The 12012-nt window shown below is 37.5% G+C and overlaps 1 protein-coding gene across 3 annotated transcripts in view; it reads right to left on the reverse strand.

The window, feature by feature from the left end:
* epc1b (enhancer of polycomb homolog 1 (Drosophila) b) overlaps positions 1 to 12012 on the reverse strand; it is a 123118-nt gene that overhangs the window by 81101 nt on the left and 30005 nt on the right. For all 3 annotated transcript variants that reach the window (XR_008388737.1, XM_053651728.1, XM_053651729.1), the window contains exons 2-3: positions 5436 to 5595; positions 5050 to 5195 (exon numbers count right to left, since the gene is read on the reverse strand). Coding sequence is in view for 2 of the 3 variants with exons in the window: in XM_053651728.1 (XP_053507703.1) it covers positions 5050 to 5195; positions 5436 to 5595 (306 nt within the window). In the remaining variant the exon portion in view is untranslated. The remainder of the gene's footprint in view (positions 1 to 5049; positions 5196 to 5435; positions 5596 to 12012) is intronic.

The following is a 12012-nucleotide window of genomic DNA, read 5'->3' on the forward strand; positions in this document are numbered from 1 at the left end:
TGTTTATTGAAGTTGGTGAGGACCAAACAATTGTTATTATTAGGCCCGGATAAATATAAACATGGAATTGAAGGAGACTGCAGTTTCTTTTTCCCTTGTACTAATCAAGCCCACACACCCTCCTCTGAAAAAGTAGCAGCCTCTTTCTCTCAATGCAGGAAACATGACAGCTTTTAATAAACACGCTTCTTCTAATCAGGCTGTAACTTTAACTAAGTTTTCTGCTATGGAATAAAGAGTTTACTTTTTGTAGTTTCTCTAGAACATGACAAGCTGCTGTGTTTTTTTTTTGGTCTCATTAACAGAGGTGAAAAAGGAGAGGCTGGTGAGGGAACATCCGTTTATAGCTGCTATAACGCAAGTGACAACATGAGTTTGACTGACTGTTAGACCCGGCCGAACTAATTAGGACTATGAAAGCATTTCAAGGTATTCTGCATTAGCTGATCAGCCTACGAGCATGGCAGATGAATATAAGTGCTCAAGCACTCCCTTTTTGCCTACCTAGGCAATCACAAACTACCTTCACAGGCAATGAAACACTATAGAGAAAGCACTGGCAGTGTAGCATGGAAGGTATTTTGTGCCAAAAAATAAATTAAAGTGCAAACCCCATTACATTTCTATGGTGCCAAAATGAAAAAATTTAATGAAATAACACCATTTACATTTTCATTTTAAAATAAAAATAAAAGAAAATAATTAACTGTCCTTTCATTTTCTTCATCACATTGGTATTGCGTGGCCAAAGGTGGTTCTTCTTCTTACATGCTGAAACTCATGCAGACCAAACTGTAAGTCTTGCATAAGTGAAACTTGGTCAACATTTAGTATGCCGTGCCCCTACTCAGATAAGTGACATAGGCCTAATTGGCCTTATGGCAGAGCTATAGCACAAGCATTTACGATTTGTCCCATATCTTGAAAACTTTAAGTCCCTTTTCTTTTGTTTTTTCCTTGCCTAAAGTCAAACTGAGCTAGGTCCCACCCACTAATTTCCACCATGATGGATTTTTTTCTAATTTGCCTAATATGCTAAACCTACTTTTGAAAACTACTCCTAGGATTTTTTTGCCAATCTTCACAAATTTAGTTTCAAACAACTCAGCAGTATGTAAACCTCAATAATGATCAACATGTCAATATTAATAAACAATATGGCCACCACAATCAAATGTCAATCAATTCTAAGGAGTGTAATTTACTCAAACAACTGTAACTCATGATTGCTGGCATAGTTTTCGCACGAAATGTGATGGGCCTACACAGGAGAAAACCTAGAGCTCACAAGCAAAGTTTAGGACATGGTCATGCATAGTTGGTGGAGCCAAGATAACCGTTTCTCAGGAACTGTCTCACTGAGCTGAAATTTTTTATTGTGCATCTGTGTTTTAATGTGGATGTTTTTTGAGGACGACCTAATTGCTTTTTAAAAAATGTCCATATACACAAAAATAAGCATATCTCTTGGAAAATAAGGTGTAAAGCGGAATTTCTTTGTTAGCTTTAGTCTTTGGTCATACCATACAAAATTTCCTTTTTGTGCATTAAGCTCTGTTTATATAATAAATACGTGAAACTTTTTTTGCAAAATATTCCCAGGTTTTTTCCTCCCCAATCTTTACAATATTAATGTCAAACCACTCAGTAGAGTGACCCTCAATAAAAGCAAATGGTCTGTACTTCTATAGCGTCTTTTACAAAGCACTTTACACTGTTTCTCATTCACCTATTCACAAACACACACACACCCCCCCCCCCCCCCCGAATGGCTGCAGAGCTGCCATGCAAGGTCACTACTAGATTATTGCAAGGTGCAATAATCAACAAAAACTATGTGAGATCTGTAAACAATATGGCGACCACATGTAAATAAATTGTAAGGAGTTGCAGCTGGTTTACTCATATAATTCTAAATCATGATTGGCCATATCAGTGTTTCTTTCACTGACAGGCAGTGCCAGTGCCAGGCAGGTCTATCAACTGCACCAGCTGGAATGTGAAAGGCCTTAAGTGAAAAAGCTTAACCCATCTCAGTGATTTGAAACAAACTTGAAAGACATGTTCAGTACAAGGTTCTGTTTACATGTGCAAATGTCATTGTTCAAGGAATATGGCATGAGGATGAGGAAGAGAGATGCACAGCACCACACGTAACTTAGCCAACATTAGCAGTTAGCGTGAAATGAAAATAAATAAATGTATAAGTCTCAATAATTATGTGTGAGTTAATTTGATATGAAATTATAATTGCAGTCAACCCTGGTCATCCCTGCCTCCAGTGTTAACTATGAGAGATATTTTTCAACCATGAACAGGGTAAGTGAATTTTATCTTTCTTTGAGTACTAAATGTATTTTGCATCTAATTTCTGTATAGTTAATTAAAAGTCAATGCCTGTTTTTAAAGTCAAAAGTGACCTGAAAAACAGACTGAAAGGAGAGCACCTAGCTGCATGTGACCAGCAGCAGTGTTCCCATATGAACAGGCACTGGAGCTCTTCTTTGAAAAACCTAGAAAGATTATGCGCTCTGACAAACAGTGCCACTTTTAAATACATAGAAGTTCTGTGTACACGCTAAAGAGTGTTTTTTGTTTGTTTGGGTTTTTTTAAACATTGTCCCCAAGGTTTTTTTTAAACGTTGGGGGGTGTTGTAACCGTGAATTAGATGAAATTAGTGAAATTAATATAAATATTCAATAAATCGAAATATTGTGTTAAAGGTCACATTATTTTTTTGTTTGTCACATGTAGTAGACCATTTTTGCGCCAGCAGGTAATGCCAGCATTTTCCACCAGATACCACCACAAGTATATTTCACCCCTGTTGGAAACATTGCACCAGCTTTATGAAATTAAACAACCTACTTGAATATTTTGTTTCTATATGACCCTTTTGGCTTTTCATAGTGCAGCTCCACCTCACCTACACTTCAGTGTCTGAAAATGTGACAAAGAAAGTCTGAGTGCCTGATGATGAGACCATAGTAGTAATTTCTGCCATCAGTTCCCTAGCCATCTCTTAACTTTTGTCAGGTATGTTGCCTAATGTTATGAAAAAGTAAAGAAAGTACACAATGGATTTTATTTTAATGTTGCCACTCATTTAGCAGTTCATCAAGAAAATGCAACGGGTAGTTTGGATCTTCTTTTTCCTGTTAGTGGTTCAATTTTAATTATGGTCACTAAATTCCAATATGATAAAATGAAATGAATTGATGTTTTCATATTATTTATTTTTTTTTTACACTAATGTTACATGCTTACATGGGAAATGAAAATGTAATGATTTTCGCTGACAGTTTTTCACCAGGCCCATGCAAATTGCAAAGTTTGTAAAGCCAGTGTGCCTTATGAGGGAACCAAAAAAGAATTAACCTGACATAACACCAAAGAATATATTTATGCAACTGAGTACAGTGAATACAAGCACTAGCAGAAAATATCAGTTTACTAGCACACCAGTGCAATCTCTCCATTTAAGCATTCCAGTAGTGGTTTTAATCGGCAGCAAACTAATTTATTTGTTTTTGTCTGAGCTGACCAAAAGTAAGTTTCTTGATATTTGGCCCTGCCCCCTTTCGTCAATTGGTATCCTCAAAGATCACAGATTGAGCCATCTCTCCTCATAACCTGAGCCAGCCAGATACAGCAGCTCTAAATATTTGTCCCTATAATGAAAAGAGGCTTTACTGTAAACCATTAGCATTTTCCATACTCCAATCCTCACAATTTTATGAAATCAGCAAGACAGATAGAGAAAATACTAAACTGTGCATGTACTACAGCTCTTTTGGCTCAAAGTTCATAAATGCGCAAACTCCTTTGAAATTATATGCTGGTATATACAAGACTATGTTGCCAAGTTTAAAAAGTTAAACTTAAAATTTGGGGGAAACACAGTGCTGATGATCAGGTTTAACTGTAATAACACCAACTTCAGCCTTAGTCAAGCGAACCCTGAAACCATCAAAAAACAAATACATTCCAGCATAACCATTTCCAATATTTCCTGCACTAATGTACTGTATGCAGCATTTTCAATATTTCATATCCAACAGACAGACCTGCTAGAGTCCCTTGTGCTAGAGTCCCTTGTATTCTGATCACAACGTACACCCTTTAAAATAACTGTAGGACATCAGCATCCCTAATAATCTGTTCTCCATGTCTCAAGTTGTATGTGTACCTGATCCTGACACACACATTGTGTCTCCTCTCACCCTCTGGACCTGCTGGATTCATCCTACATTTCTACTTCTGCTTGATGCTTTCTGAACTTCACTCACTTTCTGGTACTCTGGATGGTCCAACATGGAAAGGGATATGGCCAGACATACGTGCATTATATACATGTTAAGGCATGACTGTAAATAAATGAAAAGTTATTAGCTGTAACTAAGCTCGTTATAAAATTTTAATAAAATTATATGAACTATACATACATGTGCTCTGTAGTTAAGATGCTTACTGAATGCTTACTTGTATACTAAAGTAGTATAAATGATAAAAACGTTGTTTAATTTTCTTAATTTTAGTCCCGTTTGTATTTGCAGAGGGAAGACATTCATCTGTCTGCTAAGCACAGACAAGGGCAGCTAACCTGCATCACAGAAAGATGTTTTGTTGCCCTGCTCCAGTCAAGCAACATAGGCTAAAAATGTTGTTATAGTTATATGAACTACAAAATAGGATAAACAACATAGGAAACATAATGATTGTAATGATTGAACTTGATAGCCTTTGCGATAGACGCAATACATCAGTGAATCCCAATACTATTGTTACTTGTCCCATGTGTAGCTTCGTCCTTAAGTCATCTTGGAGTTTTTCCTTGCCACGGTCACCTCTGGCTTGTTCATTAGAGGCCTGGCTCTACATCCAAATTTCTGTAAAGCTGCCTTTTGACAATGTCTTTTGATAAAATCACTATACAAACTGAATTGAACTATCCCACATCTTTTCCATAATTTCCCTAGCAGTCACTGACCCAACACCAGTATTGCAGATTCTTTACCATTCCATTCCCAGTATTTTGCTGGATCTACCTGCTGCCCACTGCCTTTCTCCAGCCGATCGATCATTTCCTCAAACTGCAGAGCCCCCATCTCCATTTTCTTCCTTAGCCTGTTAATGAACACCTCATCTTCTGTGTCCAGGTCATAATCCGGTTGCTCTGCATCCAAGCTAAAGGCTGCATGGACAAATATAAGCGCATATAAGTGCTTCCCCGAAATATGAACATAGTGGCAAACAAAAACAAAAGCACAGAATAGAAAGAATAGATTGGGAATATCAACATTTGTGTTTTTGTACAAATTTGTAATGTCATGTCATTTTAAATGTTATTTACATTGCTTTCAGAGTTACCAGCTAAGAATCTACAATTACTGCCTCTCATGCACACAAAACACAACATGCACAGCCTACTTACGCTGTATGTGGATGAGTTGCTTGGGCATCTTAAAGTCACCTGGATAGAGGCTCTCATAGTAAGTGATGTTGCTCTCAGCCTCAGGCACAGGAATCACCATGTTGTCCCTCTTTTCCCCATACACCTGTTGTGCTGAGATCGCCCGCTGCAGATGATGCTCCTGAACACGCATGCAAACAAACGGGAGTGTGAAGAACAGCCCAGGCAAAAGAAACTAAACATCAGGAGCCCTAGCAAACAAGTGCATTTTAGTGTTTCTTAATTGCACTACTAGTGTTGTCCCTGCTCTAGTATACCTACATCATTTGAACAGTGTGTGCTGCAGTTGGAAAAACATAAGCAGTAGGCATGAGAGAATACACTAAGGCCATGATACGAGACATATCCTGATACAGGCTTCACAAGATATTGACACTGAAACAAATAAAATATTAGTTTAACACATATTTCATAATACTGTGAGTTTGCTATGCAATATCAACACCCCCATCTTATTTTAATATTTTTTTCAGTGTCAAATTTATTTCATGGTAGCATTATTAAATAGCGAAAGATTGATGGTAAATTGTGCCTTAAAAACTAAATTTAAAAAATTATGTTATCACAGCTCCAGCTGAAATGCATGTCACACTCACCAATTTAATTGTACAGATGAGGAAAAACAATCGATCACAACAATCACTCCGCATTTTAGACCACTATTAAGCCAGCTGTGGTGGAAACTGGAGTGCACATATATACAGGGGTTATGTTAACTACCTTCGGAGGTTTACATGGGCCTTGTGTTTGACACATCCGTCACAATGCTTTCTTCTGATTAGTCTAACTTTTTGGACTGTTAAGTCAGTGTTCAAGGCAGTTAGGTTCCAACTCCCAAACTTCATGCTCTGTGTGCTACTACCTCTATTGCTGCTGTGTAGTGTGCATTACACTATGTACACTGTGTAGTGTGTACACTGTGTAGTGTGCTGTGTGCATTATCTGATATTTAATCAACCTTCTAAAATACATATAATGCACTTACTAATTAGAAAATGAAGACAGGAACAACAAACAGTATGTTATAAAGCAGGATGGGGGGACAAAACATTGTGATTCATAAAAGAGGATCGCACTCGCAAAATGTTATCACCGCTATCGTAAAAAGTTGATATTTGGATGGAGTTATGGTTAGTAATACAAGCAGTTTCTGCACTCTCAGTCTGTGGCTAAAGGAGGAAGTTGAAGGCTCCTGTGCCCACACCCTCCACTGTGCCAAGCGAAAGTGTTCAGTTAAGTGGGCATACTTTATGACCCAAGAGGAGCTGATTGATCGAACACCATGCACACCAACTCTGCTTTCTACATTATAATTTGAAGCTTCTTAACTTTGTATATTAAAATAGAACTACCAGAAGTAGAAAATGAATCAAGTTATACTTATATATCTTCAGATTTTTTTTATTATTAAACTTTTAAAAGTACAGCACATTGTCATGGTAGTTAGTAACATTTATTTTTGTAATAAAAGTTCAGCAATATTTTAATTTGAGTGTTATGTTTTCATTCAGTATAAATTTTCAATTTATCAACCAGTCGACTGCAAGACAACCACTGGCCGGGGTGGGGAGGTACTTATTTCCTATCCATAGGCCTAATCATTTATAAACAATATCTCCATTGCTCTGCCATCGTACAATTGTGATCATACGCTTCTGAGGCTATACGGTTACCATAACTAATAGCAAATACAACAGTTGAAATTGCACATTCAAAATGGCGGATGAAGCAGGACCACGTAGAGCGGAAAACCCCCCATACCATTTTCACTCAGAATAGGAGGAAGATTTTTTTTCTTTAAAATGCCAATATAGAGTGGACTTTAGGCTTGCCACAGTATATGGTCATAGTGGTTATACCAGTATGAAATTTTATACCGGTTTAAAGGGGGAAACATTATGAATGAAACTTAACAGTTCCTATATCAATATCCTAACGAATAGAACAGCCTTAAACAATTTATTGTTGCCTAATGAAGGCGATACTGACGTCGGTTTTGATACCAATGTATCAAAACTACACAGACAGCATAGCACGCGCACTGACAGAGGTCGTACCGTTTAACTGACAAGAACAACTGTGCGAGGTGTAAAATATTAAACAGAACTCTGCGAATCTATCTAGCCGCATTTTGAAGACAAAACTCGAAATAGCCAAACAACTGATTCCTAAAAGAGTAGCCGTTGTTCATTTTATACAAAACCTATGTTTGTTTGGCGTTGTGAAGGTCCCTCATGTGGGGAAACGAGGAGACGGAAGGCAGGCTTGGTTTGATCCCACGAAGCGGCTTTATTTTCAGCTGTGCACCTTTTAATCTTGCACACACACAGAGTGCGCTCTCTCTGGGTGTTCGTCTCCCCCCCTTTTATGCGCCCCAGCATCACTGCAACACAGAACAATAAATTAGGAAATTTCTCACAGGTGTGTGTAATCCACATTCTCCAGTTCCGCCCTCCATGCACAACACAGCGTTAAACCAAGCCCCCACCTCCACAGGCATGTTGTTACAGGTTTGGTGAACACACAATTTAATTTGATTATACTTTTTTTTTTTTCCAGTTTCAATTTCACATAATGTTTAAAAATAAAAATGTAAGTTTCCAAGCTGCCTTGCGTTGTGTATGCTATTTTAGCACCATTTTATAGCACCCATAGCACCATCTACTGGCCAACCAGCTCTAATATCGGTATTACCAGTTTGAACTAGGGATACCATACCGGCATGGAAAATTATGATATCGTGGCAAGTCTAGTGCACGTGCATATTTTAAATGGTGAATCGTAACATAATAATAATAGGGAAAAGTAGATCTCTTGTCATAGAAGAGAAAGCAGCCCTGCTTTAATGAAATGGCTCTATCCTGACTCAGGTCTTATTTGGCTGATCACTATCACGTTCAATCTCATGTTCAACAGTAATTATCATACAGCTGTAATCATTGAAAATATTCTGATTAACCCCAAATAAATACGAGCTGTTTCTGTAGAATTTTCTTGACATCTCCTTGATTTCATCTGACTCCTGAAGCCATGATCTGTAAAGAGCTTACAAAACATGTAAGGTATCTCACTTGTCAAAAGGCATTGAAGAGCGGTATAGAAGAATTTCCATAACAGTAGATATACCATGGAACACTGTGAAGACCATCATCAACAAATGGAAAAAATGGGGTACCACAGTGACCTTGCCAAGAACAGGACGTCCTTTCAAAATTTACAATGGCACAAGACAAAAAAAAAATACAAAGGAGGCTGCCAATAGACCTACTGCAACATTAAAGGCGGTGCAGGAATATCTGACAAGTACTGATCACTCTCTGCATGTGACAACAAACTCTCATTTTCTTCACATCTTGTTATGCCCAAATGAGACCAATTCCAAAAGGTATAATAATTCCATAATTCCAAAAGATTTGTTTCATGCAAAAAAAGTACTTCACCAAAAAAAAAGAAAAAGAAAACATACCCACGGTGCAGTATGGTGGTGGCATCCTCCCCCTCTAGGGTTGCATTTCTTCAGCCAGAATGGGGGCTTTTATCAAGGTGAAGGAAATCATAAAAAGCTACAAATACCAGTCGATTTTAGTGCAAAACCTTCAGGTGTCTGCTAGTAAGCTATGGATTAAAAGGAGTTTCAACTTTCAGCACAACAATAACCCAAAGCATACATCCAAATCAACAAAAGAATGGCTTAACCAAAAGTAGATAAATGTTTTTGAATTACCTAACCAGAGCCCAGACCTGAATCCAAAAATCTGTGGGGTGACCTGAAGCAGGCTGTGCACAGGTGATGCCCTTTTAATTTGATGGATCTAGAATTAATTCAAGTTGTGCCACACTGACCCACTGTAGTGGTAGAATGTTGGACTTTACATAATGTTACACATAACAATATTCCGGCATGGAATAAAGTCTTATTCAAAGAGTACCATGAGATGTCAGATCTGCAGCCCATCAGTAGCAAACAAGCTAATGTGTTGACACAGAGGTGCAATAAACAAACTCAAACAAAACTGAAAACATTTTACCTCACAAAAATCACTAATCCCACATCTGGTTCTTCCTCAGACACGTGCGTTGTCTTCAGTAACATTTAAACAAGATGTTATTTTCCTGCAGACTCAAAAGCCTGTGTACCCCCAAATGAAAGTTGGGTCGGGTGAGCTGGATGAGAGCAGAACATCATATGCTACATAATGCAAGATAGTAAGTTTAAATTACTAGATGTTAAATTCATGTGCGCCATATTTAATTGTCCACGATTAATGTAATATCATGCGTAGTGGACCTTTTCATGTCTTCAGGTCTTTTTTGATGCTAAGCTATAAGCTGCTAACTAAGCATGTCATGGTAAAACATATATGCCTTTTGTTATGCAGGCTTATATTATTTTTACAATGAGACAGAGGAGGAAAACACAATAGGCATTAATCTTTATAGAGCCAACACCAGGGAATGCAAACGGCAAGATCTGCAGTGACATTGTAAAAATGGGGGCTGCAACATGGAAGAAAAAAAAACAAAAACACCACAAACATGTGGAGTCACCTAAAGACCCACAACTCATTGTCTTGTTTGGCTCTATTGCTATGGATTATGTCAGTGAGATCTTTCTGACTTGATTGACCAGTGGCATATTACACAAGAAAGGGTAGTGCTTGTGCTCAGAGATGGCAGTACAAATGTTGTTAAGAGGCATGAGACTTGCAGAAATGCCGAACTTCAGCTGCAGTGTTCATACATTTAAAATTTATGGCATTTGGCCCTTATCCAGCGTGAGAGGCAGAGGAACCAAGAGGTCTTTTTGATCAAATTTATGCCAACATTGTTTAAGCTCAAACTCCTGCTGAAGAGTGAGTGAGCATCTACGATGAACTGAACCTTTACCTCAGGGATCCACTAACTGACAGAAAGAGTGGTATATCAGTGGTATGGTGAAAACAGAATCAAACCCAGCTGAGCCTCCTTGCACCATTGTCAAGAAAATATCTCTGCCTTCCACCCTCCACTGTTCGAAGTGAGAGTATTTAGTGAGAAGAGGAAGTGAGAAGGCTTACTGGATATTTTTCCTGCATTACAACTTGCCACTGTTAAACTTGGTCTACTAACTAATGGGACAAGTAATGCTGTGTGCACACTAGGGGCATGTGAGATATCACGATATCTCGAAATTTTCTGGGATTTTTTTGATTCGATAAGTAGTAGACAATATTTGTGTCCTTCAAAAATGTGTGCATAAACGTATTATACTAGCTCGCTCTTATTAATAGGATTGTTTTGATTGATTTTTGCAAAGTCAGTGACATACTCGATAATGTAAGCTCGCACATTGTTAAAATAACAATTAAGATATTATCATAGATGATACATATCGCACACCCCTATTGCAAACTACATTTTGTTTGTTTTGTAAAATAGTTGTTTGTGTAAAAAAAAAACAAAAAAACTGGACTGTGTAACAAACACAATCCTGCTTTAAAGTGCAGTAAACTTATTTATGTATTGAATTGTTACCTCATTACATTTGTTTACATTTAGTTTGCTTAGGTTTTTCAATACTTCATTTTTGTAAATGAACAGACACAAGAAGAAGCTGCACTAAAACATTTATTTTAATTCGTACAAATTTCTTAAGTTCTTCAGAGAATATTACATAAATATTATGCACAATAAATGTTCATTTAGTTTCAACAATTTTCTGTATGTCCCATTTACTGTAATTAATTATCAGCCATTCAGCTACACTGCTTTCTAGATGTCGATGTCGGCATCAGCCATTTAAAAAAATCCATATAAATCAACTACTAATCCACTGTATATTCATAAACGTGTAATCTGCATAGCAGTGGAAGCTAATAGCTTTCATTGCTATGCAGATGACACACAGCTATGTCTCAGCAAAGCCAAATGACCACCTTGATAAAGATTAGATACTCGATGACCTAGAAGAAAGCTTTCTAATTATGTAGTAACACTGGGTGGCCTTTCTGTTATACCAGGTGCAGCAGTGAAAGACTTTGGTGTTGACGCCAGTCTCACATTTAATTCTCATGTAGATAATATTAATAGGATAGCCTTTTTTCAAGAAATATACTAGTTCATAAGTTTGTTACCTCTAGATTAGACTACTGTAATGGATTGCTGTCTGTATATTCCAGTAGGTTTATGATTTCCACAATGCCGAGAACAGAGACAGAATTACGGAATTGAGACCTAAAGTGGATTTCAAATATCGCAAATAGTTCCCCTTGGGGTTTAACCAAAAAAAAAAAAAAAAAGTTTTTAGTTTTTTATAGTGCTAGTGGTGGCGGGTGCTTGGGAGTGAGTTACAAGCTAGGTTCCTATGCTCTGCATCTAATAAGCATTTGTCTTTGTCTATCTGTACCTTGCTAGTGATATTTTCCAATAGATGCAGCAACAGCTAAAAGTAGGACTTTAACAATCTTGATTTTTTTCCCCATAAATGATTCTCAGTTATGATTTCAATATTTTGTCCTCTAGCCAATATAACATTCCCCACCCAATTACACCACACCCA

The sequence above is a fragment of the Ictalurus furcatus genome, chromosome 20 (genome assembly GCF_023375685.1).
Source record: "Ictalurus furcatus strain D&B chromosome 20, Billie_1.0, whole genome shotgun sequence".
Classification (NCBI taxonomy): Eukaryota; Metazoa; Chordata; class Actinopteri; order Siluriformes; family Ictaluridae; genus Ictalurus; species Ictalurus furcatus.